At 39.3% G+C, this 17,595-nt stretch overlaps 2 protein-coding genes across 4 annotated transcripts in view; one reads left to right on the top strand and one right to left on the bottom strand.

The window, feature by feature from the left end:
• LOC126356369 (transmembrane protein 237-like) overlaps nt 1-3,827 on the bottom strand; it is an 80,308-nt gene extending 76,481 nt beyond the window's left edge. The window contains exons 1-2 of one of the 2 annotated variants that reach the window (XR_007565637.1): nt 3,623-3,821; nt 3,244-3,512 (exon numbers count right to left, since the gene is read on the bottom strand). Coding sequence is in view for 1 of the 2 variants with exons in the window: in XM_050007358.1 (XP_049863315.1) it covers nt 3,244-3,512; nt 3,623-3,782 (429 nt within the window). In the remaining variant the exon portion in view is untranslated. Of the gene's footprint in view, nt 1-3,243; nt 3,513-3,622 lie in introns of both variants that reach the window. The other variant, XM_050007358.1, reaches the window with a different exon arrangement.
• Nucleotides 3,828-4,103: 276 nt separating this feature from the next.
• The window catches only part of LOC126356368 (structural maintenance of chromosomes protein 1A), a 179,295-nt gene continuing 165,803 nt past the window's right edge, over nt 4,104-17,595 (top strand). Inside the window, exons 1-3 of one of the 2 annotated variants that reach the window (XM_050007357.1) lie at nt 4,104-4,321; nt 4,402-4,522; nt 9,703-9,802. In XM_050007357.1, the coding sequence (XP_049863314.1) occupies nt 4,210-4,321; nt 4,402-4,522; nt 9,703-9,802 (333 nt within the window). In that variant the 5' untranslated portion in view covers nt 4,104-4,209. The remainder of the gene's footprint in view (nt 4,322-4,401; nt 4,523-9,702; nt 9,803-17,595) is intronic. The other variant, XM_050007356.1, reaches the window with a different exon arrangement.

Below are 17,595 nucleotides of genomic sequence, written 5' to 3'. Positions count from 1 at the left end.
CATTTTGGCAAACATATCCTCAAAAATGATGTCATTATTATCCCAATAATACTGTCATCATGACTGCCAGCAGAGGGACCTGTCTTGAATTTTATCTTTTTTGGTGACTGCGAATGGTGACTCTCCTGTGAGTGCCTTTTCATTTCCAGTTCAATTTGATGCACCAAGGTTTTGTCACCTGTAACGATCTGTAGCACAAATGTCTTTCTGTTGGCCTCAAACTGCTCTAACAGTTAAGGTTTAATGTTTTTTCTTTGTATCTTGGGAGCTGCTGTTACCATTTTGTGGAACCTATCACAATCAGACATTTGAATACCTAATTGTCTCAGTATATCTAATCACAAAGATGATGTGACTTAGCAATCCAATGCCTACAAATAGCTTTAGGCCAACAGTCGAGTTGTGATATGTCAGTCTGCACAAAAAATGGCATCAGTGTGATTCATTATGTCGGGATCAGTGGCTGTGACAGGTTGTCCTGAACGTAGCCAGTTATGGCGCTCAATCTCTTCAGTCACCGCCAAACAGTACTCCTATTAACTGCATCATCATCATCATCATCATCATCATCATCATCGTCATCGTCATCATCATCATCCGCTGTAAAAATGTTTATGGATGTTTGCTATGGTTTCTTGTTGTGTAATGAAGATTTCAATTACAGCTTGTTGTTTGTATCGAGTGTCTTGCATAGGTGTCATTTTCGTTCACTATGGCTCCACCATCTACTGGAATTTTTTGAAACTTCGCACACATGCAGAAGAAACATCAAAGTTTTATCACATGGAAGCATGTTTTTCTGCATACATATTAGTGGCTTTAAAAAATTGTGGTATTATTCATTGAACAATCTTCACATATTTCAGAAGTAACATGTGGTATGTCAATGGAAGCAACCTAGGAATGAACAGCCATAAACCATGCATATCCAACTCTTTACAACTCAGTCACATAGAAAGTGCAATGTGTGAAATCTCCAATAATTTCTAGTCATACCACAGCAAATTACCTCGTTAACTTCAGGGAAGTTATGTTCATGTGTGGCATCAACAACTGGATTGAAACATTCTTTCCTATCTCTTGTGGATCAGCCTTGAGTTCGAACTAAAGACTTCAGACTGGGCTGTTCTGACACTGCCCCATGGGGCTAGAGTGCCTCATGGTGCACATGAGCTCACCCACATGCAGGTATAGGCAGTATAGGTGACCCACCAGGTAACCGTACTGCACATGTTCTGAGCATGCACAAACCACTCTGCCAACGCAGCAAACCACTCTGCCAATGCAACCTACAGCCGCTTGACCAGGACAGTACAATTGTGTAGCCTACATCCAACTTCCAGACTGATGTTTTTTCACCTGAGGCCACCTTTGCCCAAGAGACTCAGTTGCTCAAGGAAGGCACGCAAGCTGGAACAGCCAACAGTAAACAGGAAGCCAAAATACTGAATCACACAAGTAAAAACCTACACATAATGATACTAACATAAACCAATACATGACCACCAAACGCACACCAAAGTAAAGGACACTGAAACAGGCATCCTCAGTACTGAAAATAATTAATACTGCTTCATGTAAACAAGACATCAGGTCCTGGTGGAACTCCTACTACATTTGACACTGAATATGCTGCATAATAAGCCCTTAGTCTGTCTCTATATCTGAGTGGTCAGCATGGCCCAAATGCTGTGCGAAGGGGCATGGGTTCGATTCCCAGCCTAGTTGGAGATTTTCTCCGCTCACGGACTGGGTGTTGTGTTATCATCATCATCATCATCATCATCATCATCATCATCATCATCATCATCATCCCCCCCCCCCCCCAATCGACATGCAAGTTGCCGAAGTGGTGTCCCCTCAAAAGACTTGCACCAGGCGACCAGTCAACCCGATGGGAGGCCCTAGCCACACATTTCATATCATTTCAATAAGCCCTCTTCCGAGCTCAAATTAATCAAGAATTTACTGTGTGGCAAGTCATGGGACAAGAGCACAAATCACATCTATTTATATAAAGAATAAAACAGATGTGCAGAATTACAGACCAAAGTTGTCATTATTATTCACCTGCTGCAATATCCTACAGTATATTTTAAAGTCACTCCCATGATGTTGCAGGATGATAAGAAGCTTCTCTCAAAGAATTAGCACAGTGAGCTAGTGTGAAACAAATTGCTGGTGTCACACACAATATCTTCAAATAGTAGATGCAAGTGAACAGGTAGAGCCCATCTCCATAGATCTTCAAAACGTGTTTTAAACTACACTGTCGACTAGTGTCCAAGATGCAATTGTACAGTGTATGTGTGGATAACCTTGATATTTTTGTATATTTGCACAACGTAGTACATTATATTGCACAGCAAATGCCATTAAACAGAAATGTAAGTAACAAAGGGTATGCCCCAAATGTGTAGTACTATCTTTTCTTTATTACTCTCAAGACTTCTAAATGATTTATCAAACAGGGGCAACAGCACAATGGACTATTTGGAGATGACACCCTAGTATACAATGGAAGTACCGTAACTGTATAATCTACTGAATGCCAGCTTTCAATAAACATGAATAAATAATAAAAATTTAGATAACGAAATAAATAAATAAATAAATAAATAACCCAATAGTATGTAACTATGAAATTTGCGATGACCTTCTGAAGCTTGTCACATTGGAAAATTTAAGAGAATCAGTATTTGAGGAAAACTTTGTGACAATTCTATAGCCACAACTGCATATCTCATGTAGGGATGATGAGGAGGAGAAGACAGTAGAGATTAGGATGTCAACAGAGACATATTGATCATCAATTTCCAACTGGAATAGGAAATAAAAACTCCTAATATTGGTGTTAATTACCCTCCTCTATGGTTTGCATGGCATAGAGAATATGATAATATAACAATAGAAACACAAGAATCAAATCAAAACCTATTTCATTCATGGAGGTATGTACCATCTATGCAACTAATTGAAAGCAGTTTGCTTATTTGGTAAGTATCATAAGTGGTGATTTTCAGCACTGTTTACTCGTGTGTGTGGTCCTGGAGATGTAATAGTTAATTTCCATACTCCAGCTGGCTGATTTCTGGGGTTCTTTCACCCACATTTTTCACATCATGTATGTGATTTGCACTTTATATGGCTTTATTTTTCTGAGTACTAATACAAATAAAGTCGATGGCATTAAGACAGTAAAACACTTATATAAAAGTCATATCATCAATGTCATCAACTCACCAACAAACATAGTGTAAGTGACATTCCTCCTAAAATTCCGTGGCATAAATTGTAAAAAGGATGGAATGCCTCTTGAATTTTCACAGCTAATTCTACTGTTGACTTATTCTCTGTATGCATTTTTTTTTCTTTAAATTTTATTTTACTTGTGCGTGATAAAACTATTTCTCTCGGGGCTGGTAGAAAACCGCTCTTTCTTTCAACATAAACCATATCAGATGGGTAACTTCTGAAGACTGGTTGTGTTGTTACACTATACTCCACGCCATCTGAAATTTAAAATAAACACACGAGGTTCAGTACAAAGTATTTTTTTCGTATTTTCTGTGATACTTTCTTACGGGTAGTGAGCTACGTAACAATTGGAAAGGCAATTTACCAACACGGTCCGCGGTCACCGTTTCGATTTCATCGGCATTTAATTGTTTAAGTGCAGCTGTCACAACAGTATCTGCTGCTTTCTCTTTCTTTCTACGCCTTTTCCGTTTATTTTCTGTCCTCTTCTCTCCTTCAACTGATTCTTCGTTGTCTGAGTTCATTTCTATTCAACCCAGCTTCTGTTGACAGCCGGGAATTTACAAATGCTAAACAGTCAACACCCTGCGCAGTCGACGTCGGTTCTGGCAGAACAAATGAATGATAAAAAGTGTGAATGTTCGCGCCTTGCATCAAGTTAAACGTCGAGTTTTACAATCTAAAGCATCGGAAGTTAATGGTAGCTACGATATTTACTTCGCTGTAGTAGTTGATAGCGACCAGCACTGAAAGCCAATTACAAAATTGTTTAAATGAGATTAGCACTTATAGTATATTCGGTATACCTAGTGAGAGCTCATCTTTGGCGCGCGCGTAATCACCTCGCGTTTGCGTTCAGGTTTGATGGCGGGTGTTTGGTAGTTTTGTTTTGTAATGTGTTTACGTGGGAGAAGCTGAACTTAGAGCATTGTGTATGTGAAGAATTCCACAATGCCTGCAACACTGACTTTTATAGAAGTTGAAAATTTCAAATCATACAAAGGGAATTTATCAATTGGACCCTTGAAGTCTTTTACAGCGGTCATTGGACCAAATGGATCAGGTAATACATAGCCGTTGCTATTGTTTCCCATATCTTGAATATTTAGTAAATGCTAATGAACGAATATTTTTATTTTATAGGAAAGTCAAATTTTATGGACGCTGTCAGTTTTGTGATGGGAGAAAAGACTTCCTGTCTCAGAGTTAAAAGACTTAGTGATCTAATACATGGAGCGTCAATTGGACAGCCTATTTCGCGAAGGTAAATACGATATTTTTGCGACCTAAAGAGATTTTTACTCATAAGTGAGAAGTTTGCAACTGATAGTGAAGTGCGCTAACGAGCATTGTAGCGTCAATGAATATGTTTCTGTCGTTCCCTGTTAATTTCATTTACCTCTGCGCATATGTGGGTTATGAATATTTATTTTATGTGGAAAATTTGTTAAGATGATTTGTCAGTAGTTGGTCACTAGATATTTTGACAATGTGATGAGTTCTGTCCGTTTCTGGCGCTGTTTGGTAGTGGAACCATAGAGATGCGTAGATCAGCATACAATTGTGGCAGTAAATAATTAGATAACAACTAATAGATATACTATATACAAAGTACAACCCAATTTAATTATCTGTAGAAATTGATACAATAGCCTACTAACTGCAGAACTTCTACATACTCACCTTTTAGTCCAGGAATTTGTTCTTAAAAGGTATGGTAGATAATCATTGCGACTGGGTTTGTGACAGAACAGGTCATGTATTGTTTGAATGTACACTGTCCAGTCACATTAATGTGACCACATGTCAAAAGCCTAAATAACCACCTTTTGCAGCATAAGGCATGTAGAAAAAGCGTCGGTGAGGTTCTAGACGGTACCGACAGGGATGTGGAGCTATGCAGACTACAGTGCCATGTCTAGCTGCTCTAGGTTTCGTGGTTACTGTGCTTGACGTGTAAAGCCAGATCAAGTTGGTTCCACAGGTTCTTGATAAATCCAGGGAGTTGGGTGGCCATGGGAGTTCAGTAAACTCATTCTGGTGCTTTCCAAACCACACACGTACACTGCGAGCTGTGTAACATGTTGCATTCTTCTGCTGGTAGATGCTGTTGTACTGAGGAAAAAAAAAAAAAAAAACATGTAGGGATGGAAATGTTCCACAATGTTAGGTTCATGCTTGTTTATACAGAGTGCCTTCCAGAATGATGAGATCACCCAGGGATGCCACAGAAACATTCCCTGACAGCCATTTGTCTCATGGAGCATAAAGTGTGATTCATCTGAAAGGGGTACCTGTTGCTTCTCAATGTATGTCCAGTTGAAGTATTGGTGTGCAAATTCCAGCCTTTATCACTGAAGAACAGCAGTCAGCATGGGTGCATAAAGCAGATGCCTACTGTGGAGGTCCATATGCAGCAATTCTCTCTGAACGATCATTGAGGAGACAGTGTTGGTAGCCCCTTGATTCATTCAGTTGCTTAGTTACTCAACTGTTACATGTCAATCCACCCGTACACAGCTCCACAGCCGTCATTCACCACTATTGTCTATGGCCTGTGATGCACCACAGAAGACACTGTGGGTAGCCTCTTTATTCATTTGGTTGGTCAGTTGCTCAACAGTTGCATGTCTGTCTACCCGTATACAGCTCCACAACAGTCGTTCACCCCTGTCGTCTATGGCTTGGTGCCATTTTGCCATACACAGTATACCTTAACCATGGTGACATATGACCGATTGACAAACTTAGCTGTTTTGGAAATGCTTCCACTCTTGGCCCAAAAGTCAATGAGCATCCGCTTTTGGACTTCAGGTAAACTGCTGCACTACTGTGGCGACTGCCCTGTTTTCAGCATCCCTTTAGCACGCTTTATACAATTTTCACTGCTAGTGCTGCCACCTGCTGTTTGAGAGTAGTTATTGTACGTTGATGTTAAACATAGGTGGTGGTCACACTTATGTGATTGTACCATGTATAATTCCCCTTCTTTTTCACGATTCCCAAATATCTGTAGTATTTATTCTTTATCTTACTTCAGTAGAAATTTTTAGTCCTTTATAAATAAATTGTAGTGTCTTCTTTTCTTGCATTCTCAATAGTTTCATTTATCAAAACTGTTGTTAAAAAGGATTAGCCTAACTTCTTTTAGATGACAAGGTTGGGGTAAGTGTAACCATGCCTAGCATATCAAGAGCTTTATCAGTAGAGTAAAATGAATCTCATATTTGAAATTGTTATGCAAAAGTTAGTTTGTAACCAAAAAATTGTGCAGTTATCTTTAAAACTGCAAAAATGACAGACCACCAAATAATGAGCATGTCACTCACGTGCAGAGTGAAAATGTAGACGTCAATTTAAGTCAAAAAGTTAATTACCAATTTATGTCAGATTTGGCAACTTGTGGTTAAATATAACAAAGAAAGGAATAAATTAATATGTGTGATAGGTCAGAGGTAAAAATACAGCTGCTTTAAGGCACATAAGCCATGGTTACACTAACCCCATGGTTACACTTACCCCACTTCACCCTAACTTCTTTTAGATGACAAGGTTGAGGCTGTTACAACTTTATCTTTTATAACACTGTTTGTATTGAATTCCAGTTTAAGTTGTCCAAGTTGAAACTGTATATTTTTGTTTGTTGTAGGACCTTAATAATTCATAAACAAACGAACATACCAATTTTCAGAAACTTGGCTGACTAGAGAGAAGTTGCGAAGGGTTGTGTGTTTCAAAGACTTCAGTAGGACACACTCTAAGTTGTAGCATTGTGAAGAACTTAATTTTTGATTACTGATAGTAGATATTAGCTGCATAGGATTTATTTCTAAAATTTTCTTATGTGAGACTGGTATGAGGCCAGAAGTTCATCTCTTATCAGCACAAAAAAACCTGAAAAATAAATGCCATGTAGTTGGTGTCTACTTTTTAGTCAACAAAAACTAAGTTCTTGTGTTTTATTCAAGCTGCAAAGTACAGAATCTATGGGTCAACGGAAGCATCCAATTCCATTCATCTCCTTTGACCTCTGACATAATTGCCACGAATGGCATAGAGTTTTTGAGTTGGTTGTGTATGTAGATGTTGTGTTGTTGTATGTGACGGTACCGTGTGGTGGTGGATGTGGATGTGCTGAGTTTAACGTTTGGTATTGGTTTCACGTGGGTTTTGGCTGTTACCATGCTGACGTGGTATTGAGTTTAGATAGTTGGTGTAGTAATGTATGTTGTGAAAGTGTTTTCAGTGAGTTGTTAAAGTTGTTTTTTTGTGTGTTTGGAATGTTTTTAGGTCTGATTAGATTGGTGTCTGGTGGTGTGCAGAAAGAAGTCATAATTTTTTTATTGGATAGGGATATGACAGTGAAGTTTGAGTGTATCTTTACTTTGTGAGATGGATGATGATACAATGTCTGTCACACAGTTTCTGCAGATGTTCGGTCTCACTGCTGAATATATTAGGCGTCTTGTTTGTGGCAACAGCATAAGGTCAACAAGGGTACATGTCACTCACAGTAGACATATGTATATGTAGCATTGTCAGTGGTCAGTGTGTGTGTGTGTGTGTGTGTGTGTGTGTGTGTGTGTGTGTGGGCGCGCACGCACCTAGGTGGTATTGCTGGAGGCTTTTGTTGGTTACTAATTTTTGTCTTGGTTTTATTCTATAGTAATTGTGTTTTGTGAGTTGTATATTTACCATAGGTCTTTTGTGCTTTAATTGGTGTTGTGAATATGAGGTATTTGGGTTTTTGAGTTGTTGGGGTTTTCTTTCCACTTTCTGGAGCTATATGTATTGGTTTCTTGGTATCGATAACTGCGATTTTTCTTGGTATCGATAACTGCGATTTAAGCTATATAGCTCAAGAGGGAATATCCAAGTCCACTCTTTGGTGTTGTAGGTGTTGGTTTTTTGGTATAGATAGCTGTGGTTGAGTTATATATGTCAAGGGAAGTGTCCGATTTCTGTGGTTTTGTTGGTGTAAATTAATTTTTTATATTATTTGTTTTGGGATGGTTCAGTGTTATTTTTAACTTGTCCCCACGCTAACACCCCCAATTTTTTGGGGTTGTCCCATTAGTTTAATTTTGCTTTTGGATTGAGACGTTATTGTGCCATTTTTATTTTTGTTCATGTTTGTTGGCATGTGTATGTAGTGATGTTATGGTCGTCATTTTGTATACGCTGTAAATAGCTGTTTCCACCATGTTTATGACATCATGGGTCAAAGCAGGCAGGTGGAATCGGACGCTTCTGTAAAATGTGGCTGCCTCAGGAAATTATTTTTGTACTTGATATGTATTATGTAGCAAATAAATTATTTTGCACTTGACATGCATCCCTTCTTTGAAAGAGGGAGCAGAAGAAAATGAAGTTTTGGGATTGCTGAGAAAGAGTGATGTACACAGAATTTGGAATTTTAATATATGTTTTAATGTAGTTGTTGAACTTGGGTGTCAAAGGAATGACAGAAATAGCAATGACATGTGACAATCAAAGATTCATGGTTGGGTTATTTGTCTTGATAAAAACCCTGTAGATATATTAATGAGTATTGTTTCTTTTTTATTTCTTGTTGGTGAATAATGCAACCAGGTGCCAGCATCCAACATGGATAAAAAATTCCCCCTCCCCACCACCACCACCAGCACCACCATCACTATAATTGTTCATGTATGTTTATATTAAAAAACAAAGATGCTGTGACTTACCAAACGAGAAGGCGCTGGTAGATAGACATAATAAAAAAACACGCATACAAATTTCAAGCTTTTGCAACCCCTGGTTTGCTTCACCACGAAAGAGGGAAAGACGAAAGGATGTGGGTTTTAAGGGAGAGGGTAAGGAGTCCTTCCAATCCCGGGAGCGGTAAGACTTACCTTAAGGGGGAAAAGGACATGTATACACCCGCGCGCGCATGCGCGCTCTCTCTGTCACTCTCTCTGTCACTCTCTCTGTCACTCTCTCTGTCACTCACACTCACACACACGGCGTGTGTGTGTGTGTGTGTGTGTGTGTGTGTGTGTGTGTGTGTGTGTGTGTGTGTGTGTGTGTGTGTGTGTGAGCGCTCACGCGCGCATATACCTGTCCTTTTTCCCCCTACGGTAAGTCTTTCCGCTCCCGGGATTGGAATGACTCCTTACCCTCTCCCTTAAAACCCACATCCTTTCATCTTTCCCTCTCCTTCCCTCTTTCCTGATGAAGCAACCGTGGGTTGCGAAAGCTTGAATTTTGTGTGTTTGTTTGTGTGTCCATCGACCTGCCAGCGCTTTTATTTGGTAAGTCACATTATCTTTGTTTTTAGATATATCTTTCTATTAATGTTGACACCTAAATTAGGTATTTTTGAAAGTGGGTGACAAGTAAATAGGCTGTGCCATAACTGTAGAATGCATTGTTTGTGTGTAATTTTGCTGGCAATAATAAAAATCTGTATCAATTTTTCAGTGCTTCTGTGACAGCAGTATTTGAGCTTGAGGATGGGACGGAGAAACGATTTACACGAATTGTACAGGGCTCATCATCTGAACACCGTATTAACCGTGAGGTACTGTATATATTACTTTGTTTCATTAAAAACACTATGTTGTCCAAGTTAGTTGTGGGATGAATAAACATTCAGTATAGGTTCCCAACAAAGGGTTCCTTTGAAGATATTGATGACTGAGATACATTCTTGTGGTAGACAGTTACTATTGCAGTGTTTCTTCTTGGAATTGTGTTCAGGCAGTTTTGTTTCATTTTATATTATTTTGAGGTAAGCTCTTGTGAATACATAATGTGAAACATAAGCTACCAGTTCAGCATAGTAGTCAGTGTGAATATGCAAGCAGAAATGTTCATCTCTAGTGTAGACAGCAACATGAACAAAACCATTGTTGCCAATATGTTGCGAAACAAGTTGTGAACAAAAACGTGTGTTTAAACTCTGTAAATGTGACTTAAAAGGAAATTTTATAATAAATTAACATAAGTATTAATTAGATTAATGGGTTATATTGATTTAATAATTCAATTTCCCATGTTCATTCAAAGATTTAAATGCAGCTATCTCAGGAAATGATTTTTGTACTTGACATGCAGTATGCATCAAGTACTTTTTTATTTTTTTTACAAGCCTTGTGTAGCAAATAAAGAAATGTAGACAATTTACAACTTAACTTTTCTTGCCAGTAGTAGCAGGGGATTCATCAGGACTAGTTGTAGTAAAATTCCTGTCTTTTAATGGACTTATTAAGCTGATGTAGTTTTGCTTTCTGCCTCTTTTCCTTTGTTGTAGCACTGCATAATATTTAGCAAGAGTTTTCTTTTATCTCTTTGAATAAAAGTTCTTTTTCACAAAGGAGTCATCAGAGTATACAGAATTGATGGCAAGTCTTTAGAAGGACCAGGTACAGCCTCTTCATTCATTTTTGTAAATGATATTGTCAATCGAACTGAGTAATATCACACGTTGTTGTTGTGATCTTCAGTCCTGAGACTGGTTTGATGCAGCTCTCCATGCTACTCTATCTTGTGCAAGCTTCTTCATCTCCCAGTACCTACTGCAACCAACATCCTTCTGAATTTGCTTAGTGTAGTCATCTCATGAATAAACAATTGATTCACAGTGGCTATGATGCGCATTTCAGTTAGGTTGGCCAAGAGGGTAAATATTCCTGAGCTACATGAAATCAGCCAACTTCCACTGGTCACAGAGGGACCAAGATAAAGTACGTAACTTGTACAGTCTCCTTTATAGATGAACTACACTTTTCAAAATTCTACCAATTAACCAAAGTTTGCCATTTCATTTCCCTTCAGCCAACATGTTCATACCATATCATTTTTCAGTGTTACACCTAGATATTTAATTAATGCAACTGAGTCAAGCAGCATACCACTAATGTTGTATTCTAACAGTACAGGATTGCTTTTCCTACTCAGCTGCACTAATTTACTATTATTTATTTTTATACAATTAGAACCATCTCCCATTCATCCCATCAAATACAAATTCCGTCTAATTCATATTGTATCCTCCTACAGTCACTTGGCGATGAACCTTTTCTGTACACTACAGCATAATCAGCAGTGTCTCAACCAACCCATCACATAATTTATGTGTATATAGAAAAAGAGAGGTCCAACAACACTTCCCTGGGGGCACTCCTTACAATACTCTTTTCTCTGATGAATATTCACTGTCAGAACAACTTACCAGGTTCTGTTACACAATGGGAAACCTATTCTGTGTGCTCGGATCTTCATTAAGTCTGCAGTGGGGTGCCAGGTCAAATGCTTTCCAGACATCTAGGAATATGAACTGTGTGTGTTGCCCTTCATCCATGCCTTGCAGGATATCGTTTGAGAGAAAGGTAAGCTGCATTTTGCATGAGTGATGCTTTCCAAAGCCATTCTAGTTTGTGGGTATAAGCTTTTCTGTTTCAAAGAAGTTTACTACATACAAACTCAGAATGTGTTCAAGAATTCTAGAGGAAATGTCAAGGATGTTTCTTGTAGTTTTTTGGGTCCACTCCTTTAGCTTTCATATATATATACGAGTCACCTCTGCTTTCTTACAGTTGATTGGGACGTTGAGGTGGGCAACAGATTAATGACAAATGCAAACTAAAAATGGGGCCAATGCTAAAGAGTTCTTTTTACAGATTCAAATTGGGACTCCATTGAGAGTTGGTGAATATTTGTTTGCCACTCTTTCAGTTGCTTTTCAGCACAAGGGCTGCCTATTTGTGTGAAGTTCATTCAGGAATCTATGTGGCAGTCAAATTATGGTATGTCTGTATGATCCACATTAATGATTTTTGAAACACAAAATCTAAAACTTCACCTTTCCTTTGCACTCTTCTATTCCAACACCAGACTGTTCGACACGTGAATAAATGGAAGCCTTTATAATGGACCGGAATTTTCTCAGGTTCTCAACAAGACCTTTTGCTAATGTATGATGATAGAGGTTGTTATGTACTTCACAGATCAGTCTTTTTGTAGACATTCATATTTCTACTAACTTTGATCTGCTGATGTTTCTGCGTTATTCTTTTTAACCCATTGCATAAAGTTTCCTCAGAATTTTTCGAATTTTGTTATTGAATTGTGGTGGATCTTTTCTATCCCTAATACACTTGCTTGGCATTTACTTCTACAGAGTGCAATTTACAAGCATTTTAGACTTTGTGTATCATTCTTTTATGTACATGATATTGGAACTAAATTATGTCCATTCATTGCTTAAGTACATTGCTAAAAACTAAACTCCGTTTGAACAGGCCTTGGAAGGTCCAACGGTACCGACCGGCCTCTGTGTCATCTTCATCTCACAGGTGGATGCGGATATGGAAGGGCATGTGGTCAGCATACCGCTCTCTTGGCCATATGTCAGTTTACTGAGCTGCTACTTCTCAATCAAGTAGCTCCTCTATTTGCTCAGGGCTGAGTGTACCCTGCTTACCAGCAGCACTTGGCAGATCGGACAGTAACCCATCCAAGTGTTAGGCCAGCCCAATGGCTCTTAACTTCGGTGATCTGATGGGAATCGGTGTTACCACTGCAGCAAGGCCGTGGCCTAAGTAGGTTGTTAACAACTGATTATCTGCTCTTTTCAACTAAAAAACTCTCCTAGCCATCTAGATTCATTTATTAACTTTAGTAACTATTGCCACTGTGATATTGTGGTCACTAATCCCTGTCTCTGTGCTGATACTGTCAGTAAAGTCAGGCCTTTGTGTAGCTATGAAAGTTTCAAATATTTCCACTGTTTGAGGTATGTGGAACTAGACAGTTTTCAGAAAAATTTTCAGAATACTTCAGAAGACACTCTGTCTATACCACTTTCAAATGTTCCATAAATGTACCAATCTATATTCAGTAGGTTAAAGTGGCCTAACTCTAATATTGCACCATCCGGGCATTTCACACAGTGCAGACTTTCTTTGAATGATTCTTCAACTGTTGTCATGGAATCGAGTGTATAGTAAAATTATCTGGTGATCAACTTCAGTTTATGTAGGCCGGTTACTAGTGCCCAGTTAATTTCACTGTCGAGCTCTATTTTTGTCGACTGCAATGAACATTCCTTCTCCTGGGGCTTACTCCACATCTCATATTCTTCCTCCACTTAAGTGTTTGTGGTCCTTCATTTCACCCCTATTTCCCTGTGTGTCTTACAGAAGGCTGCCTCTTGAGCTGCACAAGAAAGTGTGTATGGGTAACGCATAATTCCTTGTACCTTAGATTACAGGTATGATTTACATGTGACTCCTTGTAAAGACCGGGCCCAGGGGGGAGTGATTTCTTGAACTAATACCTTTCTAATTGCCAATTGGTCTCTCCATCTGAAGTTCAGGAAATGTTCTCCGAGACACAAACAATCACCTCCAATGGATGGACAATCACCTCCAAAGGGTTAATACTCCTGCATGGGGAACTTCCAGAAGGGAGGAGCACACCACTGGAGTCAGTGACAATCATATGGGATCAAACCACAATGAATACATCAAACCAATCTACTCGACTTCAATCCAGTAAAGAGAAATGGAATGAAGTCAAGGAAATGACGATTTTTTCTACTGCACCTCGATATATCGTAACGTCACACACAGGTGACATTCAGCAAGGAGTGGGCACAATAAAGGGCTCACTGAATTCATGCTCTTTCTTACATATGTGTAGTCTTATTAATTGAGACAGTGCAGTGTGAACAATTGCTGAAAACTGCACACCTCCATGGATACCCTGTTTGTTTTTAGAAGCCCATTCTACACTGAATTACTCTTGTGGATGTGTTGCCACCCTGCTGCTTGATGTTTGACCAGGGGGAATCCAAAGCTACATTTCTGACGAGGGTATGAAAGCAGTTCAAATGGTTACAAAGAAGATAGGTTTGAATTAGTAGTGCCTACCCACACTCTGTACCTTACATTTAATCAGCTGGATCTCTTGTCAAAGATACGGCTGGCTACAAGGCAATCAATGTGCATGTTGCTGCTAGTATCAGTGTTTCAACTATATTTGAATGTCCTGCAGAAATTCAACCAAATCAGTGACTTGGGGCATTCCTTGTTCCTCAGGGATATCTTCTTCTGCAGTGCCAAGCTTGCTGATTGTCTGTAGTGGTTCGTTGTCTCAGATACTACATTTGACAAACAATAATCCCTCTGTAGCAACAGTCAGCTAGAGAACCTTATGAACATTACACTCACTGCCACTGAAGTTTCGACACCCAAATGTCTTCCCTCCCACAATGATCAACAGTTCCCTGGTAGAATGAGTAATTCAGAGATGTGGTCAATGTGAAAATGTACTCTTTGTGTGTTTAACATCATCGTGCAATGGACAACTGTATCCATTGTAGACAAATGCATGCAAAGAGCTGTTGAATTGCCCGAAGTCACCAAAAAAGCACCTTGGCTCTCTTTTGGCAATTCCTTTTAATTGTTTTCCTTCGTCTTGTGTTGTTTGAGATAAAGTTCATTGTGTTACTGCCACAAAGTCCCATCTTCCTATAGCCTAACTGATGGTTGGATCCTGTTGATAGCTCTAACAACTTGACTTAGTACTTCGCAGAGATCGTAAGCGCTGTCCATTACCATTGTGTTCCTACATCGGAAGCAAGAGGCGAGTCCCCAGGAGGTCTCTTCCATTTCTCAAAATTGTGAGTGGTGTAAAACTTGTTTTTACAACAAGCAAGCTGGAGCATGCTCCGTTGTAGTCTTTTGGCAACCACATCAAAGGAACCTTGTGAGTGTGGTCTTTCAAAGTGCTTAATATTTTAAAGTGCCTAAGCTACAGGTCTTTAGAAGTCCTCAGACAACACTTACTCCAATTCTGTAAGGCTATATGTGGTTATATCTGGATTATGGTTAGTAGGGGAATGTATGGATCATCAAGACAAGTTTAAAGATCTTAAATTCCATTCACAGTGAAGGGATAAGACAGGTCAAAGGTGCTTGTTTAACCAGCCACATTTCCAGCGTCTCTGGTGAGGCTGGTAGCTGCAACTATTCATCTGTTTGCAACTCCTCATGGTACATCAAGAATATAGGTTTTTGACTGAGACAGTCCCTTGTATTCAATTTTTTTCAGCAGCTGTCCATGTAATTGGTTTTAGCAGATTGCCTTCAAAGGTTTTAGCAGATTGCCTTCAAGTAATGGCGCTATTTGCAATTCATGCAAAAGCAGATCATTGTGCACTCGGTGTTCAAGAACAATCAGCTTTTCCCCTGGCTGCTGTAGAATCCTAGTACTATCTCAGATTTAACGTAGCAAACAAAATTCACTCCTATACCAAGTTTGGTCAATTCACTGACCCAAAATCTTGGTGAAAGAATACATGGGGAAATTTTTCCAGCCATCTTACTAACAGTGTTGGAAGGACCTCTTTCAAAACACCTCCAAAACCTGTTACTCTTGTGCCCTTTGGAACACACGGAAAAGGGATTATACCATTGCTGCCCCAGTAAATGGCCACCATCATTTTTCAACACTGGTCATTAACTGAAATTGTTATGGTGGCAGCTATACACTTCCACTGAGCTGACTGGTCTTTTGCTTCAGGATTTAAAAACGCCATCTGTGCCTGATCCATTATCACAGATATTGAAAAGAAAATCATATTCATACCATCATCAAATGTGAGCATCATCTGACAATTTGCCACACACGACACTTGAATTCATTTGTGACTGTTTGTGGCCTCCACCTGGAGGACATTTTCTGAATTTTCAGGTCATCAAGCAAGACTGTTTTCACAGATCTCACAGACATGCCAACTATTGTCGACAGTAGCAGCTTTTCACACTCAATTGGCAATCTTCCAAACCAACTTTATCTACTCACATGACTATGTTTACAGACTGGCGAATCCAAGGCCAAGATTGTTTTGCTTCATTGTCATGTGACATACAAAGTTCTTTGAACTGTAAAACCCATTAACACAAATTTGTCTTGTTCACGACACAATTACTATGTGTCTCACTCCACTGACGATGAATTCTAGTTAGTGGCTCACTGCTCAAGTAGAGAAAATGAATTGTTACTAGCTATTCTTGTAATGAAAACATTACTATTACATATTTTATATAATATTAATGTTTATTACTCTCACGGCAGCTGCTGGAGTTTTGTATACCACACAGTGCTGTCATTCATGTCACACATACAGTAAGAATCCCTTTGTACTTGAAGCAAATCTGTTTGCGTACCTACTCCCAGCTCAAAGAAAGAACACAGAACACTTTAAAATGTAGCTCATATGTGCTGGCCTAAACTCAGAAATCTAAGCAGGCAGAATACGTGGGCTACTCTGTGATTTTACCCAATTGTGTTTGCAAGATGTACTTACCAAATGAATTCACTATCTGTAATGCAAGAGATACAGGTGGGCGGTATTGAGTATTCGGGCTACAAAATTCCACATTTGCTCAAACTCCAGGAGAGTACTGCTAGCAATCCGTTGCATGTGTCCAGTACAGAAAGTTGTCTAAAACATCAAGAACACACTCCTTCACATACAGCATCTAGGGAAGGATTTGATATTCGGCTGTGTACCAGAGCATGTGGTAATTCGGACCAGTGAATAGCCAGATGTAGCAACCAAACATGCTTGCTCAGTACCTCCTGTAGCAAAGTTTAGTCTCTTCATATATAATAACTTCACTGTTGAGGCAGAGGACCCGGTGTTGTTGGGAGGAAGAAGGGCTAGAAGTAACAGACCAGACAAGAAGTTGGACTAAATTGAGTCCACTGTCCAGCAATTGCAAACCTCATTCCAGTCACAGAATCTGAACAAAATGCTATTAACGCACCTTCCTATTGAACACAGTCCCCTAATGTGTCTGCTTCTCCTCCATTGAGACGACTCACCAGTGTGCATTGCTTATGATGTACCACAGGGCAGTATGCCATATTTAGTTGTTTGTATTTTATTTTATGACAGAAGAGCAGCACTGCATTTACCTGTGAATGTACCACGTTTCAGGATGTGATTGCACGAGTGTAACAGGGGTTTTAAAATTTTGTGAGGTAATCTATTGGGACACAGGTTTTAGCTGATCTTGAAATGAGACAGAGCTAGAGGGCTGTCTTATTATTGGATCTTTCATTGAGTATTATTCTATCCTTTTTTTCCCCATGAACGAGTATGAATGACACACTCCTAGATATGAGCCCAGGTAGCTATAAAATGAACTGGATCAAGCCAAACATAACAGTAGTCTCTTGGTGGATAACAGTGCACAATGAGCAAACATAACAGTTGTCTCTAGGTGAGTTACTTGATGCAGGCTTAGAGTCTGTCACTGTACACTAGAATGCACTTGGAGTGGTTGTAGGTGGCTGCAA

This window comes from Schistocerca gregaria, chromosome 3, assembly GCF_023897955.1.
Source record: "Schistocerca gregaria isolate iqSchGreg1 chromosome 3, iqSchGreg1.2, whole genome shotgun sequence".
NCBI lineage: Eukaryota > Metazoa > Arthropoda > Insecta > Orthoptera > Acrididae > Schistocerca > Schistocerca gregaria.
Note: the sequence above shows the minus strand (reverse complement) of the source record. Positions and strands in the feature narration are given on the sequence as shown.